Genomic DNA, 23905 nt, shown 5'->3' with positions numbered 1-23905 from the left:
TAACTCAATCAGCACCCCCTCATTTCTCTTAGCAAGGAACAGTTGCTCTGTATCCGTATGCGTTCCGCATGTGTGTATGTGTGTGTGTGTGTGAGTGAGAGAGAGAGAGAGAGAGAGCGAGAGCCAAAAATCAGTATCATAGATATGAGAAGCTGGTCTGTTCTAACCAATTCTGTATGTTCCAGTTTGCTTCCCATCATATTTCTATACTTCAAAATTTTGTTGTCTGTGTTTTGACTCATGTTTGTGGGTATTTTTATACATGTGCTGCGACTCAACTTTGTGTATATTTATTCATATATGCGCCTTGATTCATCTTCTATATATTTTCGTACACGTGCCGCGCTGTGACTCGTGTTTTGTGTGTATTTATTTTTACACATGCTTTGACTTGTCCTTGTGTATATTTTTATACACATGCTGTGACTCATCTTTTTGTGTATTTTTATACACGTGCCTTGACATGTCACTGTGTATATTTTTATATATCTGCTATGACTCATCTTTGTGTGTATTTTTCTCATATTACAGCATATCACAGACTAATATACATTCTTTTTTCACAAAGTCATTTCTATACTGGATATCTGTAGAGTTAATTGTATGGGACCAAATCTACTCTATAGAGTTTACATGAATGGTTGTATGCATGGTAATGAAATCTGTTAATCAACTGTCAGTGCATGACACTTATACTTACAGCATTCAATCTACCAAAAGGTCAACTGATTTGAAAAAGTGCATATTTCTTTACTTAGAGAGGTTCTTGATACAATATTCCATTATGATTAAAACCTTTCTATGTGTGTGGACTTAAATCACAATGGTTATGCCTCAGAGGATGTAGCAGAAGGAGACATATGCTCTCCTACAGCTGTCTGTTCTCAGCCTTATGTTTTTTTTCTCCCTGAGAAATCTGTAAATATCCCAATTCCCTCTCTTTCACAGTATCACAGCATTCACAGTATCTTTGATTCCCTCTTACATTCAAAAATGTTGCCAGAACTACCAAAGAAACCGAAGAAATTTTGATGTTAATGAAGGCTCAATTATAGTAACTCTCTTAGTAACACTCTCTCTCTTTCTCCCTCTCTTTCTCTTTCTCTCGCTCTCTGTCTCTAGTCATCGGGCACCAGTGTAACAGTGGACATAGCCGTGATGGGTGAAGCCCATGGGTTGATCACAGACCTTCTTGCCGATCCCTCTCTACCCCCAAACACCTGCAGTTCCCTACGGGCCGTCAGCAACCTGCTCAGCACTCAACTCACCTTCCAGCCCCTGCACCGGCCCCGTCTCAGCCTCCTCACCGCTCTCAGTGATTCCCACACCTGCTCTGACTCTGAGGACGGGGAAAAGGGAGAGAGACTCACCATCCCCAAGGTAAGACCCATTGTGTGATGGTTCAGTTTTTGATTGCATCTTCTGGCTGGTTTAACAATAGGCAATTTACAAGTGCAGAGGACACCTGTGCAGACTGGGGCAAGTTGACACGATTTGAGGGTGAATGAGAGGAGGAGAATTCTGAGGTATGAGACTTGCAGGTTAGGAACTGACATCATCGGGACTTTGCTACTGTTTGATGCTGACACCACTTGCCCAGGTGGAGACGAAGAACGGAATAAGTAGAAAACATGGAGGAGGTGGGAATTGTGAATTGGCCAGTGGGAAATGAGAGTCTGTCAATGGGCATCGCTAAACTAGGTAGCTTGAATATCTTGCATAGTTGTTGCCCCAAACTGAAGTCACAAATAACTTCATCTGAAATTCAATTCAGTGGATTAGCTGTCATTTAGCTAAATTTTTTTTTCTAACTTATAAATAGAGTTTCATTTCATCTCAGCCCTGGTAGTTGGTAAACTGGAGATGTAGTTGAGTGTATGTTCTTTGTTTGGACAGCACTAGGCATACATCTTCTGTAATATTCACTGCGTGTGCAATGTGGGTGTTCACATTTGGAAAACAGCAGTCGTTGTCAGTTAAATGGGAAGAATTACGGTCAAAACTGTAAATATATTTCACAGATTAAATAAATATCCCCGCACAACATCATTTCTCAAAATGTCATAAATTACTCTCACTTCCACCCAAATCCCTGATGGAGAACTATGCAGATCATTACACCACAACAGACCATCCTAATAAAACATATTTCTGTTTGTCACCTGCTTAGTGTGGACTTACCAAGCCACTGTGTTGTCTTATACTCAAATGTGCATGTTTAATACCTTCTATTATCAATACTGCTGTATTTCTGTAAGCCTTGGAGACATGAATAGAGTTTAACAGTTGAAGTTGAAGGATGAAAAAAAAACAGAGTATTGCATTTCTGTTTGGCTGAATAGTGAGCTCTGTTTCATGTCCACAGCTGTGTCAACATGAAAGATCTGAGAGGAAAAACAGTGTAAATGTTTAGGAAAAAAAGGATTTTGATGAAAGACAACATTAAGTTAAATAGTTAGAGGTTGTCAGGGGACGAAGATGTTTTGTTTAACAGAGCTCCAAGTCCCAGTGGACAAAGACACAGGTTACTGTTACTGTTCATACCTGTATAGGACTTGGGGCTGCTGTTGAGCTACATTGTCCAAAGTACACACCACGTTCTTTTTGGAAGGGGTGAAACCAGTTTCCTAACTGTTATTTTGTCCAGAGATTGGTAGCCCCATACCAAAACTATTTTTAGATGTGACATGAAAGTCAGTGAAATAACCCTTTTAGCTACTGAATAACTTAGTTCTTAATTATATTTGGGCTCTCCAGAGCTAGAGAAAGAGAGGGTGGTTGCATTTGCATATATCTTTAGGAGCCTGTAGTTGGACCAGATTGAAGAGCACAGTTTTGTGAAAAGACTGCAAAAGATTGCACTGTCAGAGAAAAAAGTTGGACACACAAAGGGACAGCATTCAAAACATCACAAAATTTGCATTCTTTGGATACTTAACTTTTTAGTCCTTACCACATGATTTTGTGAGGTTTGTAACAGCGTTGAACCCTGAGGACATTAGCATACACAAGACATTCAATAATAAATAGTTGATCCCGCTTCTGATTTATGTGACTAGCTTTCAGTAGAGTATAAATTGTTTGAATAGTTTTAGGCTTCTGACTCCACCAAAGTAATTTTACAAATAGATAATGATTGCTTGAAATTGACTGTTTATGTCTCTTAATTGCCATGTAAATAAGTAACTTTTTTGTTAAATCTGTGAAGTTTCACTATTATAATTGAATTGCAAATGGCAGCATCCCATAGGACTATCCAAAAAAGAATCAGAACAAAAAGACTAAAATAAATAGAATAAAAATACAAGGACTGACAATTTACTCCTGAACCTATACGGGGGCAGACACTGCACTTGACTAAGGTAGCTTATTTTCAATGCTTTCACTGACCCGATTGGTTGCCTGTTTTAACAGAGTAATACTGTTAAATGAGTCTATGTTATATAGCATGATTATAGGTTCTTAGCGAAGGATCATAAAGAGGTGGATTGGCTTGCCGGTTTTAAAATAGTAGAGCTCTTTGATGCACAGTCTAATGATGTAAAGAAGAGGTGTCATCAAGTCTTCTACTTGATGGGTCTATGCAATCAAATTTCAGAACTGAGCTGGGCTACAGTTAAGGTTCAGACTGAGGTGACCTGTCCTGAACCATGAGTGAAACATAGCTGGCTTCTATTCAGCTCTCTGTGTAACTCCAGGAGGAACTGAACTCCTCAACATATAAGCCGTTTCTCTCTCTTCTTCACTGTTTCTCTTATTCTACAACGTTCCTTGAGACATGCACTGCCTAGTTATACCGATTCGTCTTCTCTCCAAAAGTCAAGAAATGCATGTCCGTCCAAAACCATAGATCATTACTGGTTTGGCTGCAGTGCAATAATTACAGTCATTACACTGTCAGAGGAACTGAAATTCATATTTTCTGAGTGGAGTTGGTGTCTACTTCAGTGTTGTTCTACGACATGAACTTCAGAGTATCGTAGTGTTTTGATTGGTTCTCTAGTCATTTGGCTATACCGTGTTGTATGGCTGATTGCTCAGTCTTTCCATGGATCATATAGCGGGTTGGAAGAAGTCTTCCTTTAGTGCTGGTTTCAATTTTTTTTTTTTTTATCTTAAAGTGGTTAAGTTTTGAATCAGAGCAAGGTAAATTGGCCCTGGACCAGCACTTTGGGATTGCTTCTCCAGAGAGGTCATATAGGACATATAGAGTTCTATTTTGAAAGTCTGAAAAGACAGAAGTAATGTAGACATACAGAGCGCCAAAGAAAGCTATCTGGACCTGCAAAAGTATTTTTCCCCATTCATTTTTGTATTGGATTTTCTAAAGAAATAAAAAACTAAGGACTGAATTTTACTTACACCCTCAGTTCTGTCATATTTTGTAAAGAACATCTATTTTTGTTCACTTTTATGGAAATCAAGTTATTCTTTTTGAAATGTCAGCTTCAATTTAAAAAGGTTTAAAATGTGAGATCTCTGGTGAACCACACTTCCTCTTCTTCTCTTTGGAACAAACGCACGATGTGTCAAAAGACGTCATCATGAAAAAATCCTTGCCGCAGTTCCCACCTTTAGTCACATGGGATGACAAGCTTTATCATTACAATGCACAACCACAATGGACAGAACCACCATAAATCTCGCCATGGAGAACTTTTCATTTCCTTGGGGAACAGTTAATCAGGTGCCAAAGGCGATAAAAGTAGTTTTATAGTGCATGATTTGAGCTAAAAAAAAGTCATGATTTTATCCACATTTAGGCCAAAAACTTATCATATTCTCACATTTATCACTGTTTGAATGATCTTGAATATAATATTCAATACTTGATAATTTAAGCAAAGTTGAACTTTTACTAGATGCTTGTAACATTTTCAGCATTCAGTAATTTAATAAAATATTCTCAGATTTAAATTAATGTGGGCAAAAAAATCAACATTTATTAAATTATTTGTTAAAACCTTTAATATTCATTCATTCATTCATTCATTCATTCATTCATTCATTTTCCAAGCTGCTTGTTCTACTTAGGGTCACGGGGTGCTGGAGCCTATCTCAGCGCTCATTGGACAAAAGGCAGGGAAACACCCTGGACAGGTCGCCAGTCCATCACAGTACAATCTTTAATGGATGTTTGAAATGTTCCAATGTTTAATAAATATGCTAAACACAATATTTTAAACATGTCTAATGTTACATAAACATTTGTAAAATTAGTTAAATAAATGATTAATTAATAAATAAATAATACAAAAAATATTAAATAAATACATGTCAAAGTCCAGTCATATAGGACAGTTCAGACTTAAGGAGAACTGTCAGGACAGAGACAGACCGTGACAATTTCATTGATCAACAGTCATAGTAGAAAACAGAACAGTATCACTAGCGTGCCAACAAACCTTTCATGGGTATTTGTAATAAGCAATAATTAAAATGATTGTAATACCTGTAAAGCTTCTTCTTAGGATGAGTAATTCACTGAGCATATTCAACGGAGCATGACTTTGAAATATGTCAAAACTGCGGATCTGCTAAACATTTAAGTAATGTAATGTAGTTGCTAAGACGTAATAAGTTCTTTTTTAGGGTTTTTTGGGGTTTTTTTGGTAATTTAACGTTGTCTAAATGTTAACAAGACATTAGTACCGATAGTACTAATGTCAGGGTCAAAGGAATCATGAGATGTTTTTTTAATGGGAATGATGTCGGAAGTTGGAAGCAGAAGTTTTATCCCCTGAATGAGTAGAAAATTAAAATATTATCCACTTTGCTCTGTTGATGATGACAAGTGAAATGATTTTGGGGTGAGCATTACATTAAAATATTACTTCTTTGAAGATGAAAAATGGGCACATTTCTGATTATATTTTGGTCCACCAACACCCTGCTTTAATGTAAGTGTTACTGGAGAAGTCCTGTGTTCTGACAGTGATACAGCATTTTGGTTACATTTAACAGGATAAATGCTACTGGTGTCCCCATGCACAGAAAGGGATTAAACAACTAATTACTCACTCTTTAATCATGATTGTCTGTTACCCCTGTTCAGTTCACCTATAGATAGTAAATTTGTGTACTGGGATTAACGTTCAGTATGGTGTAACAATCCGGCGTTGTCCTCATATTAATACTGGATGTTTACAAACTATTGTCAAAAGAAAACATGTGATCATGGTTTGTCTTGCATGTAACAGCAAGCAGACATTCAAACTCTTAATTGTTCAAAACTCCTCCACATTTTCGGTGGCATGAAATTGAGAAACTTGATACAGGTTCATCCATAATACTACAACTCACCAAAAGCTTGCTCTTGTCTAAAAAAAAAACAAAACATTTAGACCATCTAAATAGTAGATTTTGTGTTTACAGCTCTGTGTCTGTGTCTGTTTACAGCGATTGAGAAGGAGTTTACCTCCAGGCTTGTTACGCAGGATCTCGTCCACATGGACCACCACGACTTCGGCCACGGGTCTCCCCACCATCGAGCCCGGCCCGGTACGGCGCGATCGCAGCGCCAGCATCAAGCCCTACCTCGAGACCCTCACCTGCAGGTTAGTCCTCCTCTCCTTTAATGTCTCATTTATAATTATGACTAATAAAGCTTAACTCTGTCAAAGCTAAATGAACACATACTGCAGTCAACCTTTTCTTTACCTGTGTTCAGTAAACCCTACATGCTTGACGATAGCATCTGCTCTCTTACAACTCTATGGGTGTTGCTAAGGTAGCAGTGCTCACTCTGTTCTGTAAAGGCACTCATGCATGGGTATTGTTAGCAAAGTAATTTATTTTGGTTACTTAGGTCATAGCATTGCATTTTGCATTCCTTTTATTTCTTTTTTTTTTTTTAATAATATTTCAAGTTGACTTGTTAGTCTTTCACAGAAATTTACACACTCTTGGGGGGAGATTCATCGGTTCTACAATTCACTCCTCTCTGTTCTTTGAACTCAGGTAGCACTGATAGCAAGACCAGTCAGTTCTTGGATTTATTTCAGACTGATGCACACTTCACACCAATTAAGCAATACAAATTCCTTTCACTTGTTGGATAATTGTTGGATTAAAAAAAAAAAAAAGCCAACCCATCCAGAGGCACTTGTCGGCTGGGATGGGAAGACGTTGATGCACCTAGTCTTCCTCCAAGAGATAAATCAAACAGTCACTCAGGAGACCTCCAAGCTCAAGGCGTTCATGCAGAGAAAAGCCGCTTCTACAGTTTCTCTTTGGTTTATTTAGTTTGCTGTCATGGTGTATTGTTGCAATATTGGGTAGTCACAGGACTAATGACCTACCTGCTGCTGCCACAATTCAGGGGGACATGTGCCAAGTGTTGGTAGATATCTCACTCAGAATCCAAACACGGCTCTTGCTTGGTTTAGTGTACATAAGCTTCTCTCGGCCATTAAAATTATTAATCTTGTAGTAGCGTTGTACTCTCTCTGTGTAAACACACATGGCAGAGGGAGTCATCAGTATTGAGGGTTTTTTTTTTTTGTTTTTGTTTTTTCAGGCAGGGACAGTGGGCGGAGTGATAGAACGTCGTTCTCTGTTTTTTTAACATGATCAAACTTAGCATGCAGCCTTCTGTTTATTACAAACAAATCAGACTTGTGCAGCTTTACATTTTTTTCATGCCACATTACTTTTGCAATTTGCATCCCCTCACGCAGCCCTGGTGTTTACTGTAGGTTTTTGCTAGACTGATTTTGCACTCATTTGCTCAAATGGTGTAGTGAATTTTGATGCCTTAGCTATAGTATGAGCTAACTCGTAAAAATGTGGGGTGGACTCTGAGCTACTGAGCTACTTTAGCTCATTTGACGTGGTTTTAGCATCATTTAAAAGTGTGCCTGGCTGAGTATTTTTATTTTATGTTACTACCATTTGTGAAACATCCCTTTTGTACTTTTCTAAGCTGCGTTTACACAAAACTGAACCTAAGGGTCCACAAGGATATGAAGAGAAAGCATAAAGAAGGCATAAATGCTTTTGATCATTGTTCCATACCATTTGCCATGCCTTTGTGATGAAGTAAAAGTTGTGGTTATTCAACCACAACTGTGGTTATTCAGTGACCGAATTTTTTAATTTAAGTTATGAGAGAGTGCAATACCCATTCTGAGCTAATGCCCAGAAATGTTGCATAATTCTGTTCACTGTATGAAAACCGAGCGGTACGGTGTCAAATGTGGAGGACCATGTGTGCCATACATGTTCAGTTTGCACCTGAACTGACCTCTAACATATCAGAAGAGTACATTGATATCTTATATTGGTCAGTAGCCTTCACCTGTATATCAAACATGTGGAGAAAGTGAATGCACAAGCGCACAGATATGATAACATAGTGACCCATATGTTCTCACAAGTTCATCTGATCTCTTACTCTGAGCATGCACGTGGATGCTCCATACTTGTTCATTTCACCTCTTCTGTCTCACTTACAGTGTATGTGGGGTGTTTTTATAAACACATTCTCTTATTACAATGGATTGTGCTCCGTTCCTCAGTCAATGATTTCCCAGCGTGCACATAGGCCATTTGATCAACCCTCTAGTGCCACCATGAGGCCAATTCAGCTATGTTGTCTTCTTTACTTTTCTTTGGATGCATTCACAGTCCACAAGCAAAACAGAAGGGTTTTTTTTCAGAGACACAACCAATAAAAATGTGTTTCATTATAGACTGGCCTGAACCAACTGGAAGTCTTGAATTTTTTGTGTGTCAGAGTTTGAGCTAGAACAGAACACTCTGCATGACATCTCTGACCCCCCCCCCCCCCCCCACCCCCGTGGTATTAAAATGAGCAAAGGTTGCCAGGAAGCATTTGTATTTACAAAGCACAGGACAGCTACAACCAGAGAGAAGTTTGGTGTTTATATCAGGAAGGTAACAGGGAGGACAAATGACAGGAGGGACCTAAACCAGGAAATTATGGAAATGGGGGAGGAGGAGGATGAGGAGGAGTAAGAAGAAGAGAGAATTGCACATATCTCTCTTCCTTTGTTTTGCTGTCGCCAACTTAGATAAGCACGCATTCAACATGTGTAATATGTTTGTTTGGATGCATAAAAAATAAACACATATTTACACTCACTTTTGCACTCATGCACTGTCATTATGATAGAAAGTCTTTTGACCTGTGTTGGCTAAGTTCCCTGAATGGAACCCTATACAGTGCTGTGTCCTTGATACACTTACTCACAGCCAATACTCCTCCACATAGGGTTATTTCTTCTAGTGATCAACTGACATAGTGATGATGTCATGGAACGTTTGGGAAAGTCTACTGGATACAATAAAGCTAAGCTCCTAAATATTGCCATAATCCTACTCCCTAACATTACCGTTAACCATACCTCTACCACACTGTCTCCAAGGTCTGGTCCACAAAGCCATCAGCCTCTCTACATTCCATGGTTTCATAGAGAGAGTTTCTCTCTCCTGAAGACTTAAGAGATTTCAGGGGATGCAGAGATAGCAGACCATCTAGTCAAATAGCCCAACACAGTTCGCTGCAAAAAATGGGAAGAGATTGTGGCTCAACTTCATGAGATCATGGCTCTGTGTCTGTCTGATTTATTGTTTTGGTGCTGCACAAAACCCGACCAACTGACTGTTTTCCTTCCATCTAGAATAAGGAATGAAAGACCTTGGACATTCCAAATAAACGTCTTATCTCAGATCCCGCTAAGCAACCTTTCAGCTTTAATCTCCCAAGGAGCGAATGAATGGTCAATACCAGTTCCCTACTCGCCAAGGCCTCTACAGACAATTCAGCAGTCCAAGAACACAATGTGCAATGAGTTCTCAAAGTCTTTGAAGAACGCTACATTTGTGAGTCCTGCCTCCCAGCAGTTTTGGTTTTGATACGAGATAGAGGTGGTTAAAGAGCAGACTGTCAGCTTTAATTTGAAGAAATTAAATTTAATTTTTCATCCATATCAGGTGAACCATTTAGAAATTACAGCACGTTATGTACGTGATATGCCTCTTTTTTGGGGGGTACCACAAACCTTTTTTATGAATTGACTCCACAGCTGTTTCTTATTAGGCAGGTGTGTCTGTCTGTGTCATTAGTGCATGCGTAAGAGAGCTGTCTAGTCTTGATTCAAGGCTTTGTGTTTTTCTTTTGGAGAAAGTCGTTGGGATTGGGCAACATAAGCATCAAAGTAGTGTCGATGCAAGTGAAGTTGGCCATTATGAGGTGGAAAATCACAATACATCAGTCAGAGACATTGCAAAAACATTCTGCATGCCAAGATCAACTGTTTGGTACGTCATTAATAAGAAAAAAAATGCACAGAGGCGAAGCAACAACAATAAAAATGTGTCACTGTCCAAACACTTTTTAAACTCACTGTTGATGTATGGGTTTAGGGATCAAATCAATGGTAGGATTAGGGACTCACCAAACCACAAGGCAACTGCTTGGCTTGTGAACTTTCTATTCACTGAGTAAAATATATTGTGTAAACACATACATATGCCAGTGTATATGTTCTATCTTTTCTAATTGAACTGTTCAGAGAAGGAGACTGGAGTAGGAGCCCAAACAGAGGTCAACTTGTTCCAAACATCAACTCCCAAAGCCTTAGAAAAATGCAGAAATGTCAAATAAAAATGAAATAACATGTTAGTTGAAATTATTAGGATCATATTTTTTTTCTGTGGCTGTGCTTGGGAGAGATTGGTCACAGAAATGTTTTAAATAAATCTTAATAAAAGAGATGCTGTTTGCTTTGACCTGGAAAATATTTGAGACATATCGACTTCTTCTCAGACATCCCAAATGTTTGTCAACTACACGTCTCTGACAGAGCTCAGATGTCACACACACACACACACACACACATCTTCCCTGTCTCAAGAGTCTCCCCAGCTGTCACTGAAGCTCTGACTTATGGTGAAGTCTAGTCAGGGAAATGATGTCTGCATCACAGATATTGCCACGATGGGTTGTTCTTTGTGAATCGCGTAAAAATATCTCACTGGGTACAGAAATATTAATTATATTTTAACAGGGTGTTGTATTTTATGTTTTTAAAATTGTATTTTTAAAAGGGTTTTTTTTGCAGTGCTTTTTTGCAACATGGACTTCATAGCCATGGTATTACTTTACTTACCCACAACAGTTCAACCTTTTATCGACAATTATCCCGTTCTACTTCAGAGTGGCTGAAATTTTAGAAGAATTCCATCACCACCATTATCTTACGGAAAAATAAAAAACAGCTATATCGTGCAAGAATACTGTGAATTCCAAATGTGTCATTAGTTCCTAACCAAACATTGAAGTTGTTTCAGTCTCTTTTGAAGCAGACAAAGCCAAAAATGAACTTATCAAACGCATCTGCAATACGCGACAAGTCATTTTTCTGAACTGTAGTAAGCATGATTATGATGTCTTAGTTTCCTGATTCCAGAAACACACAATAAATGTCACCATGCTTACCATGGCTCGGTGCTTTACACTTGGGATTCCAGCCAATATTTATCAGTCCTGTTACTAAATGAGTGAGAAAATTAGCTCGACACCCTGTCAGTGTATACTGCATTCCTTTTCAAAATTGAGATAAGCAGAAATAAGGGAACTTGCAGACAACGCAGCTATTTTTACTTCAGCCTTGTTATAATGATCTTTGGATTATTTCTGTGGCAACCTGAAAATGCGTGTAAGTAGAAGGATCACGAGAGCGTGGGAGCGTGAGGGATTGGGGAAATGGAGGAATTTCATTGTGCCATTTCCCAGAAAAGTCACACTTACTGCCGCACTAACTTAAGCAAAGCTGTTATCAGATATTTTGAACAGCTTAAGAGCTTATGTAGTGGAAAATCATAGATAGATAGATAGATAGATAGATAGATAGATAGATAGATAGATAGATAGATAGATAGATAGATAGATAGATAGATAGACTTTTTTTTAAATCCTGCACATGGTTATAAACTGGTGAAATCTAGCTAAACTTTATGTTTCAGTTATTCGGTTAGAGTGTTCATTTGCTAAAAACCTAGCGTGTCCTATTATGGCCAAATCAATTCAGAATGAACAGGTCTACAGCTTATTGGAACTGAATAGTTTTGTTGTAGGATGAAACCTTAGTTAAACCAGAGTTAAACTCAGACACAGTGACTGAGGTCTCATACAGGAAAACGTAGCGTGCCTTGTCATGTGAAATGCTTTGTCATCCGTTTGTCAGCAGCATTTTTCACTTTGTTCAGAGTACTGGTTTATTAGCACCAAATACTCACATATGCAGAACTAACCAGTCCATCTTCACAAGAAACAATCATTGGGGTTGCTCCTCTGCTCTCGTTCTGTTGTGCTAGAGGCATTTCCTCTACACCACCTGCTGGCTCTACAACATTTCAGTGGAGTTATTTTAATGGGTCACCTCTGACCCTTACACAGGCCATAGAACTGAACAGCCACCCCCAGGGCTTCGTTTTGTTTTTCAATGAGTATGTGAGTGTGTGTGTGTGTGTGTGTGTGTGTGTGTGTGTGTGTTAGGGAGGGCAAAATGAGCAGATGTCCTAAGAATATGTGAAAGTTGATCTAAGGACACAACAAGAAGTTTAAACTTCCCCACGGTGTTTGCTCCAGCTATCAAAGTCCTATTGGAAGAATTTTTACATGTATGGACTTGATCTGTTATTAATGAGTGCATAATTAAAGAGCATTACTGCAGTATATCAGGAGTCATGCCGAAACCTCAGTTCATTAATGCAAACTCCCTTATTAGTCACTGGACCGTTGCTATGAGAGAAATGAGCAGCTTCAATGGCTTTAGTTGAGTTTGTTGTTATTTATTGATAGCTCTTTAAGCATTGTGTAAATAAGTCCATTCATAAAAAAGAAAATGCTGAAAAAAAATTGTGTAGAGTTTGTCCTTGGGCTCTGCAGCTGAGGGCAAGTGATGGCTCAGTACATTCCTCTAATTCATTTTTAATTTACTTTGAATTTTAATCAAAAACTGACAGTATATGACATTTAACAGAGCTCCAGAAAATAAACTCTCTCTCTCTCTCTCTCTCTCTCTCTCTCTCTCTCCACAGTTGTGGCAGACCCTACAGTAAACTAAGTCATGGTGAGGGCTCTATGGACAGGATACATCGGACAGGTACATAAACTCTCCTTCCTCCTGAAAGAAAACAGTGCGAGAAATCAAGTTAGGGTTATGTACCATTTTCCATTTAATGCCGTGCTGGATTTGTTGCAACATATGTATATTAAAACAATGAGCACTGCTACAACACATCTAGTTAATATCATTTAAGATTTGATCTTGTAAACCACGGTGTATATTAAAGTGTGATCAAGGATTCTCTCCTCAGTTTTAATGGCAGTACATGACAACCTTAGCATGAAATTCTGTTCTATGTACCATAAACACCTCCAAATCCAGTCAGTGAAACATCATTTAAGGAGTGATCTATAGTTCACCACCGCTGTTCTAATTAATCTTTGAACTGAAATCCATCTCTGTTATGGAACCTCATTTAATCCACACCTCCGGCTTCTTCTGAGCTAAACACACACACACACACACACAAAAACACCCCACAGTGATTAAATGCTGTCGGCGACGGTTTGCCCACTTGTCGTTCTCCTCTCACAGACGATCCGGTGGTGGCGTCGTCTGATTACGAGAGCACTCATGAGGCTAATCACAGTGACGGCAGTGACACAGCGCAGAATGAAGAGGACGGCGAGGAAGGCCAAAAGACCAAAGGCACTCACAGCAGTCACAGAACACACCGCTCGCCCAGTCTCATCCTTCATCCACTCATACCTCCAGAGGTAGGCTGTTCCACACACACAGCCCTTCTTCATCCACTCATACCTCCAGAGGTAGGCTGTTCCACACACACAGCCCTTCTTCATCCACTCATACCTCCAGAGGTAGGCTGTTCCACACACACAGCCCTTCTTCATCCACTCATACCTCCAGAGGTAGGCTGTTCCACACACACAGCCCTTCTTCATCCACTCATACCTCCAGAGGTAGGCTGTTCCACACATACAGCCCTTCTTCAGATCACTGTTTTTTTTTTATATCTGCAAAACTAATAACAGTAAGGCAATGGTCACAATGTTGATAATGACACAAACATTATTCATGTTTTGAGCTTTTCAGGCACTAATTGTATAATGGCATGCTTAAACAGTTCATTTTGGACTATACACTCAAATCAAAGTTTTCCTTACTGACTCTATAAATGATTGGATTTCCTTAGTTATATGTGACAGAGGAATGCCTCAAAGAAAGTCTTGAAGAGAGCAACCTGCTGTTGTTGAGATGGCCAGAAAATTATTCTGTTCTGGCAAAGACTGTCTTCCCTTTCTCTATATTTGAATCACTTATACTTTCCCAGATCTTCAGAAGATGGGCCTTCTCTCTGTTTTGATGAAATTGTTAAGTTGTTGTCAAGTTCCTAAATCCTAGACTCAAACAATTGCTTGAAAGACTTTTTTTCTTTTTTGTTATTGAATTCATCAGATCTTTTTGTGTTTAATATTACAACCAGGAAAAATGACTGATGAGTGTGATCAATGTCTCCCTCTCTCTGTTTGTGTGTGTGTGTGTGTGTGTGTGTGTGTGTGTGTGTGTGTGTGTGTGTGTGTGTGTGTGTGTGTGTGTGTGTTGGTGGTGGTGGTCAGGATAAGCCCACACTGGCCCCTGAGCCTCTGGTTATGAAGGACCTGGAGTCCCTGATGAGTCAAATCAACAACTGGAATTTCCCTATCTTCAGCCTGGTGGAGAAAACACATGGCAAGTGTGGTCGCATCCTTAGCCAGGTAAGAGTGGAATTCATATTTCATCTTTTTCTCAAAGTGGGCAAGGTGAGCTATCCTTTCCACTTCAGAGGGAAAACAAAGACTGAACTAAAGTGAGTTAGGGATTCAGTCTGAATGTGAGTCAGTGAATTGTCAGTGAATGATTGATTGTGTGAACAAATCAAACGTAAGATTGGGACTGATGCTTCTGTCTGACCAGTCTGCCTGGCTCAGGTCTCTTACAGGCTCTTTGAGGACACAGGGCTCTTTGAAACATTCAAGATTCCTGTGAAAGAGTTCATGAACTACTTCCATGCCTTGGAGAATGGCTACAGAGACATTCCCTGTAAGTACAGGGGGAAAAAAAACAGGATGAGATTTAAAAAGATATGTCCCTAAAAACTCTTATGATAAATTTGAAGGCTCTGCTTATGTCAAGCAGCAGCGTTTGTAAAGACAGCATATGTTTAAAAAATCAGAGGATTGACTTATAACTGAACAGATGGTTGTTGTGTTACATGTGAAAGTTTAAAGGACAGTTTTGTGTTGAAGTGCATTATGGAGTATGTGGTATTTTGACATGACTCAGTGCTACTCTGCCTTTATTCCCAAAGCCGATTAATGTCGTTACCATTGAACAGTACCATTCTCAGCCAGTAGAGGGAAATGTGGTACTGGTCATACTGCTGCTCATTCATGTAACTCTTTTAACTGCATGCAGTACTACACTGCCCCTAGTGGTGTCTGATTGTTTTGCAACCACATTTTTTTCCCTCATTGTCATTGCAGACCATAACAGGATCCATGCTACAGATGTCCTTCATGCAGTTTGGTATCTTACCACCCAGCCTGTGCCTGGCCTCCCAAACCTCATGCCTGACCACAACTCGCCGAGCGACTCAGGTATGGAAATGCCAGCATTTTCCAGGGCAGGGAGAGACTTAAGTGTCATTCATGCCGCTTGTTGCCTAACTCAGTGAACATTTCACTGTGCGGACATTTCAAAATATATATATTATAAACCTCACTGCTGCTGACAAATCTTAAATCAGTTTAACCTAACATCTCTTATTTTATTTTACTTCTTAATTCTATGCATCTTGTTTTCACTGGACGCCACTTTTTGTTGAGTTTGCCCATTTTTTTGCTGCTCGCAAAACTACTCAGTGAAATGTAACATACAAAAGAGTAAGACTTTATTAAACTTACATTTGCTTTTTAAGTGAAAACTTAAAAAAAATCAACTCTCTGCTGTCTGGAGTCATGATTTTGTATATGCTAACATTTAAACAGGTAGACAAGCCAAAATATGACATAACAGCGTATCTGTAGTTCAGTGATTTGTTTTGTTTTGTTTTGTCATCCCTCTATTTCCTGTCACAACTCACTGCCTGCCTCCTCCCCTCTGCAGACTCAGACAGTGGCATCACACACAGCCACAGGGGCTACCTGGTGTCTAAGACGTACCCGGTGTTTGAGGAGGGTTATGGCTGTCTGTCAGGCCTCATCCCTGCTCTGGAACTCATGGCATTGTATGTGGCAGCGGCCATGCACGACTATGATCACCCTGGGAGGACGAACGCTTTCTTAGTGGCCACCAGTGCCCCTCAGGTTAGACGGGTCGAACCGACTTATTTCACTGTCTTATGAGAGCAATTTGAGAAATATTTCAGAAAATTTCAGAAAAACCCAAGTTCATTCAAATAGCGAATGACATTTTAATTTCAAAGAATCTCAGACAAGCTCATAGACCAACAGATAGCTGTGTCAAAAAAAACAAACATTCTATTTATATGTTGAAGTCTATTACGGTTTAGAGTGTAAAGCCTATTTTAACAGTATCTCTCAGTAGAATACACTGTCTGTTTTTTGTCAGGCTGTGCTGTACAATGACCGCTCCGTTTTGGAGAACCATCACGCAGCATCTGCATGGAACCTTTTCATGTCCCATCCCGACTACAATTTCTTGGTCAATCTGGACCACGTGGAATTTAAACGCTTCCGTTTTCTTGTGATCGAAGCCATCCTTGCCACAGACTTGAAGAAGCATTTTGACTTTCTAGCGGAGTTCAATGCCAAGGTAAATTCAAAAAGATGTTACTAGTTGATTAAGACTGACTCAGTCACAAGGTCCTTCAGAAGAATAAGCTTCTCTTATAAAGGTCTGTTTGTTTGAACTTTGTAACGTTTGTTCTGCAGCTAGTGTGCCGGAGCAAAAGCATTACTTTTATGGTGTTTATGTTAGGGCAGAGTTTTCAGATGCCAAGAAAACAATCCTCTTGTGATGCCATTGACTTTGACTTTGTTTATATGGAGCAATATTTGAAGTGATATTGTATTGTGATATTACATTGTGAGCTTTACAAATGCAAGGAAAGAAAGAGCCTTTATATTTATGGTGAAACATCGACCTCCTCCCCCCAAATCATACACACACGCATACACACACACACACATGCACACACATGCACACACACACACACACACACACACTTTGGCACAAAAGCTCTTTTTCTTGTCAAAACCTTGCTGTTTACCCAAGGATTATGGAGTTTCAAATCAAAACCAATACTGCTTTCTGTGCTTCTCTCTCTCTCTCTCTCTCTCTCTCTCTCTCTCTCTCTCTCTCTCTCTCTCGCCACCCACTTCTGATGCCACAATGCATGCCTTGCATTTTCCAAGAACTCACTCAGCTTTGCTCAGGGCCTTCAAAGAATTCCTCTGTGAGGCGGATCATAGGTGATTATTAAAGGCTAATAAACCAGCTGGGTGCTGCTAGCTTTCTCAGATGCTCTACATTATTAGTGCTACTCACAACATGTGAGCCATTTAAAGTAAGCCCAAATAAAATGAATAAATAAATGACAATAAAACTGATTACTGTGCAAAGACAAGTATTGTCTTTCAGAGTCTCATTGTAGCGTCTCATTAGACAATGAACAAAAACATACTGTCTTATAGAAGACACTCAGATGACTTAATGCTACTTTTCTTTTCTTTTTTTTTTTTGACGTTGCTTGACAGCAATGTGTATTTCCTGCTATTTAATAATGCCAGATTGAACTGCCTGCTTTCAGCAAATGATTGACACAGCATTTAATGAGATTGTAGGGTGATGCTAGGTTTTAACTGAGTGGTTGGTAGAATGGATTGTAGCTCAAAGCATGGACCATGTAAGTCTGCTTATTTTACTGTTAACTTATCTGGGTGAATAGAGTAGGACGTTCTGCTGATCACTTGACTGTTGGTTTAAAATGACCACACATTCAGACTATCGTTAAGAGGACAGAAAGTCCTAGATTTACTAAGAGCACCAGTAATGCCATCATGTGCAAAAACTGAAATGCTTTTGCAAGCTGTCACAAATTATGGATGAGCTACTGAGAGCAGCTTTGCAAGTGATAACACCAGCAATGTCAACAGTTCGCTGGCCTTTAAATGTTTCATTTGCATGTCAAAATGAGCCAGCCGACAGATCTACTGCATGACAAATCAATGTACAGGTTTGTTCTATGTGATATGACATTCAGCACCATGGACAGTGCTGACTGCTGTATCATATACCAAACACTGCCTGAGATACTATGGCAGCAGGGGCCACTGTTTGTGGAAATGACCCAGAAGCTGAGAAATGCAACATGGGTAGGAGCTTTGGTGCTGCTGGAATCCTATGGTTTTCATGATTAAATGCCTTTTTTCTGCCAAAAAGACTCAAGATCACACAGATCAGATTTTGGTTACCCCGTTTTGTGCACTCCCACGAGATCATTAACAATATATCGGCGTCAAATTTCCTAAATGCCAGACCTCACCCTCCTGCACTATCCTCCGCTACACAATACTTTATCCGCAGTGGCTATCATGGTAAGCTTAAAATAGCTTGATATAATGTTGATGTGAAACTGATATGCACTACTGTTAGCCATTCCTTTTATTCACTCTGTAGGTTGGTGATGATGTGAGTGCGGGCATTGACTGGTCCAATGAGAATGACAGACTACTAGTGTGCCAAATGTGTATCAAACTGGCTGACATTAATGGACCTCTCAAGTGCAAGGACCTGCACCTACAGTGGACAGAAGGCATCGTCAATGAGTTCTATGAGCAGGTGGGACTGGAGGGTTGGTGTCATTCACAGTGTGGTTCAAATGTCTTTTGTCTCTGTTGAGGTTTCCTCACTTGTAGACCTATGGACCTGTCTTTGCGCAATGTCCTACTACATTTCACCTGTCGAAGAAATCATCTTTACATGCTCTTCAGAAGTCATATCCTTGTGACTCTATGAGATCAAACTACTGTATAATGGGTAAAAATTATAACAATTATGAGACGGAATCAACTTACTTTTTAAAGTTAGCATTGTAGGTATAACAGCCTTTTTTTCCCCTCATCATTTTAATCTAAGCTTTAAGGTAGTGCAGTAGTGTTTTCAGGACAGCGCTGCATAATTCTTCAGATTTCCAGTATGAAGGGTTTTACTATTCTTTTTTTATTCCTTTTTTTTTTCTCTGAACCAGCAAGCCGTTTGATTATCATAGCAGCGCTCAATTACACCACGAGCTATGAGAGCCTAAATGTCAAGACAGTAGAGCAAGAGCTAAAATGACATTATACATGTAAGATGTAAGCTCTGATAAGAAGCAGACCTTATGCATTTGCCTGAGGCCACGTAGAAATCGATTGTTCCTGTTCCGTGTAGTAGTATAGTACCACTTGAGAAGTGTGCTTGAGAAGTGCTTCTGTGCTATGTAATTAAAAGTCAAGCTGCAAATATCTACATAGCCTCACTATATGCTTAGAATTTCACATCCTCATTGTAAGTCAGGCCATGTTTTTTAGTCATATAGGTAAATAAAATTCATAATAGCCCAATTTGATACACGTGCCATTACCGAGACACTGAGACAATTATAGTCATCTACCTTTTGTGATACCATATCGTGACTAGTCTGGACCTCAAAAGATTAGTTGCATTCCAGAACTGATTCATGTTAAGATGTGAGATGAGTAAAAAATGAAGTATGGAAAAAGTGGTTTGATGCTTTGATGTCGTTCACTGCCAGTCTTTAATGTAGGACATGCTTAACATGATATGAGAAGACGGCCAGATGACGAACATCAACATTACAGATACATCAGTCAGTTCACAACCTTAGAATGTATGTGTACGTGTGTGTGTCTGTGTCTGTGTGTCTGTGTGTGTGTCTGTGTGTGTTGGGGGGGGGGGGGGGGGGGGGTGCATGTCCATTAGGCTCCATCGCACATCCATTAGGCTCTCTCTCTCTCTCTGCCCAACGATGGCATTTAAAGCCATTAAAAGGGCGAATTTATGCAATTCAGTAGTCATACAGCTTAGGTCTCACAGCTTAGGTTTCCCCCTATAGAATGAGAGGAGTGAGTGGTTTTACATTGGTCACATTGGACTGTACCACTCTAAGGTGTTGATGCATTTGGAACATCCTAGTTCCATCTGAATCTAGAACATCTAGATCCAGGGAACTGGATCATCAGCTGTTGTGATAGTTACTTGTCACGTTGTGAAAAGCCTGTTAGCCACTGACACATCTCTCTGGCACGTGTAAACTAGCCTGTGAACGAGCAAGAGTCAGAATTCTTGCCTGTTAAAATTGATGACCTTAGCGTTGCAAATCATCATGGGGATTTGAAATCAGGCTGAATGCTTCACCGCCATGGCAACAGCATCACTCTCCAGCGACAACAGGGATGTGGCCTATAAGGGCACTAAGCAACCGTGAGAGTGAATCAGTGGGAGCAGTTGCTTCCTTCATGGGAAGTGTTAGCACAGTTGGATGACCTTGAAGCCGATACTGTTCGTGTAGGCAGCAGTACTTTAATGAGAATCAAACTCCACATGCCTAGTGAATATAAATTACATTGATGTTCCTTCAGTAAGTACTGCAAAGGTGATGAACACGTTAAAGAGGTGGTTGTGTTTCTCCTGTTTAAAAGTCAACTTCTGCAGACACTTGTAGATAACAAACAATGGAAAACTGATTGAAGAACTGACTGGAGTAGAAGACATGTTTTTCATTACTGTTGAACTGTTTCCAGTACTGTTTGACTGAGACTGCTAGCGCAAATTCTGGCCCAGAAACATTACGATGAACTTTCACAGAGAGAATGCAATTCTTGTCATCTTGTCAAAAGAAGACAACTTTGACAGTGAAGAGTACATCAAAGATGTTTCTCTCAGCTCTCAATCCTTTACGTTTTGTCCTGCTTTTCGCATTCAATTTCTGCAGTAAATAAGAAATCTCACCAATACACAGGTGCCCTCAGGGGCATTTTTCATTTGTTATCTTCGTGCTTCAGATTAACAGCCTTCTTGCAAAGTACACACACCAATGGCACGTGTGCTCATCACCATGGCAACCAGGGACCTTTTTGAGACTGCAGTCAGCTTACACCCCAAGCCTTAATTCACAGGCCACATGTGTGCCACTGAGACACAATACTGAAAAAAAATGTATTCCATTCCTGTCCCTTGGTTTTCGCCTTGCAGCATGAATTATGGGCCGGCAACTTGTCCTCTGACCTTCAAGGGATGGTTACAACACATACAAACATAACTAGTATATTGGACTTAAAAAAAGAAATTCATTCAATGGGGCAAATTGCACGCTTTTCAAATTGTTAACAGCCTATTCAACAGATGTGTTTCTCTACCCCACTCATTCAAGCAATAGAACTGCACATGAACAGCATTCAAAACATTGAAAATCTGATCATAACAACCTTCTCCACTTGAGCAGTCAAAAACCCTGTGTGCTTTTTTTCACAATTATTTTGATTTCTCTGATTGTCTCTGATGGGGAATGCATGCCCACGTTCAACCATTTAAACACAGCAAGACCTCTTAAAAAGCATCAGCTTTCCTTTTCCAGTTTTCTGCCTTGTGTTCCTTTGTGCTGCGTAGTTTGACTGACTGTATTCGTGTATGGTACACTGCAACAGCCCTCAGTGAGCACGAGTAAAGACGTGATGTTGCTCTGAATTAACAGTGCATTTTTTGGGGTTGTAATTTGATGTGACAAGAATGGCAAATGCAAATGTACTTTTCAGACAACAACTGCCTGCACTTTGCTAATGTGAAATTTTCTGTTTGGATAGAAATTCTGACATAGTGTTCTGTACATACATTGCTTTAACATGTTTAAGAAGCAAGATCACATGCCTGGTTTTAAGGGACATAGGGACTAAAATAATCCAATCTGTTTAACAGTTCATGTACTTGTCTATTAGAAAATTCTGTCACAGTGTGTAGTTTTATATTGTATATACAGTCAAAGTACACCTTGTATGGAACATTTCACTGCAAATACATGTTGCATCTTGGACAGCTAGTTCGTGCTGATCACGAATTTCTAACCATGTCAGGTGGGTCATGTATATGTAACTGGGTCTGTTTTTCATTCAGGGTGATGAAGAATCCAGTCTGGGCCTTCCCATCAGCCCCTTCATGGACCGCTCAGCCCCCCAGTTGGCCAAACTCCAGGAGTCCTTCATCACGCACATAGTTGGACCACTGTGTAGCTCTTATGACTCAGCTGGACTCATGCCTGGCAGCTGGGTTGAGCAAAGCCCAGGTGAGGAAGATGAAGATGAAGGGACTGTGGAAGAGAGTGAGGAAGAGGAGGAGGATACAGCCGAGGAGGATGCATCTACGTGCTCAGAGAACTCACGTGAGCATGCATGTCTTTCTCATATTCCTTTCTGATTTTGCTTTATGCTTTGACTCCTTGCTGTTGATCATGTCGAGTTTTATTCTGTTCTCACACCATTATTCTGAATGATGAGATTGAAATGCATTGATGTCAGCTCTTCCTTTGCTTGATCTTTTTAGGAAAACAAGGTTCCAAGAGACAGAGGAAAGTCTTCTGTCAGATCACTCACCACCTGTTGGAGAATCACGAGATGTGGAAGAAGGTGATTGCAGAGGAGACAGTGATGGATGGGTCAGGGGAGGAGTCAATCCGCCTCAACAATCCAGCTGAGCCAATCTGTGAAGAGGAGGAGGAGCTTGGGAGCAAAGAAGAGCCTGTAGAAGGGGAGGGGAAAGAGGAGGGGCCTGAGGAAGAGGAGCTGGATGAAATACCTCACCCTGCTGAAGCAGAGGAAGAACAGCAGGAGTGAAAGCAGAGAACTGGTACTGTTCAGAGGCAAAACCTTTTTTTGACACGTTTTATTAGTTTGTTCGTTTTTGTAAACAGATTTCAGCTGCCAGCACGTTAGACACAACACTGTAGAAGATACGAGGAGTATGTGCCTGAAGAGTGGGGGAAAGATAACAGATGCCCTCATCGCAAGGTGACGGGGACCGGAGCCCTTGTGTTGTTCACGCTCTTCTAACGATATCAGGTTCAAAAGAGTCCGAACTCTGTTAAACGAAGTTTCCGTACTGCAATAGAGAACCGCCAGACACACTCCTAAAAGTGCTCTGAAGAACAGAGTAAGACAGACCAACACCAACTAACTGACAGACTGACTGACTGCTGCAATTAGAGTTACATTTTCAAATGCAACTCCTTATTTTAAAGACCACATATGAGAACAGTGTCTTCTCTGGGAGGTGTTTTTTCTTTTTTGGGGGGAGGGTGATCCTCCACTGGGGGGAGGGAGTAGAAATCTTCGCACATTCAGAATTAACACATGCATCTGCATCATCTCCGTTCCATCCATCCTTTTTCTTTTCTTTTTTTTTCCTCAAAATGAGACACGGTGCATTCAAGCCCAGTTCAAGACCAGTTGCCAGGACATTACATTACCCGTTGATAATTACATATGTCAAATCATCTGCCCCTTTATGCAGATATTTCACGCACCATATGTCATTATGATATGTCACTGAGTTGTCATCATTCACCAGCTAAACATTCACCTTTTGATTCCAGTCACCAGAAGGGCTGCTGCCACTAGTTGTTTTTCAGCTGAAGTTGTTCAGGCTCCTCTTTTTAACGTATGAATTGGGAAAGGGGATTTCATATTTTATCACTTGTACTGTTAAATATTCTCTCACATGCATTCTAAAATAGAAAAATTATCCCTTGATGTCATGTAAACATGGGAAAAGCTACCCCAGGCTTTCTCATTGTT

The 23905-nt window shown here is 40.0% G+C and overlaps 1 protein-coding gene across 1 annotated transcript in view; it reads left to right on the top strand.

Annotated features, from left to right (window-relative positions):
- The window catches only part of LOC115821533 (cGMP-inhibited 3',5'-cyclic phosphodiesterase A-like), a 68359-nt gene extending 45414 nt beyond the window's left edge, over positions 1-22945 (top strand). Inside the window, exons 3-14 of the mRNA XM_030785379.1 lie at positions 1123-1380; positions 6400-6557; positions 13069-13133; positions 13632-13813; positions 14675-14812; positions 15026-15137; positions 15581-15694; positions 16203-16402; positions 16668-16871; positions 18738-18899; positions 22230-22494; positions 22656-22945. Coding sequence (XP_030641239.1) covers positions 1123-1380; positions 6400-6557; positions 13069-13133; positions 13632-13813; positions 14675-14812; positions 15026-15137; positions 15581-15694; positions 16203-16402; positions 16668-16871; positions 18738-18899; positions 22230-22494; positions 22656-22945 — 2148 coding nt within the window. The remainder of the gene's footprint in view (positions 1-1122; positions 1381-6399; positions 6558-13068; positions 13134-13631; positions 13814-14674; positions 14813-15025; positions 15138-15580; positions 15695-16202; positions 16403-16667; positions 16872-18737; positions 18900-22229; positions 22495-22655) is intronic.
- The last annotated feature ends 960 nt before the right edge of the window (positions 22946-23905 follow it).

The sequence above is a fragment of the Chanos chanos genome, chromosome 1, assembly GCF_902362185.1.
Source record: "Chanos chanos chromosome 1, fChaCha1.1, whole genome shotgun sequence".
In the NCBI taxonomy this organism is placed as follows: domain Eukaryota; kingdom Metazoa; phylum Chordata; class Actinopteri; order Gonorynchiformes; family Chanidae; genus Chanos; species Chanos chanos.
This window is presented reverse-complemented; position numbering and strand designations above follow the sequence as displayed.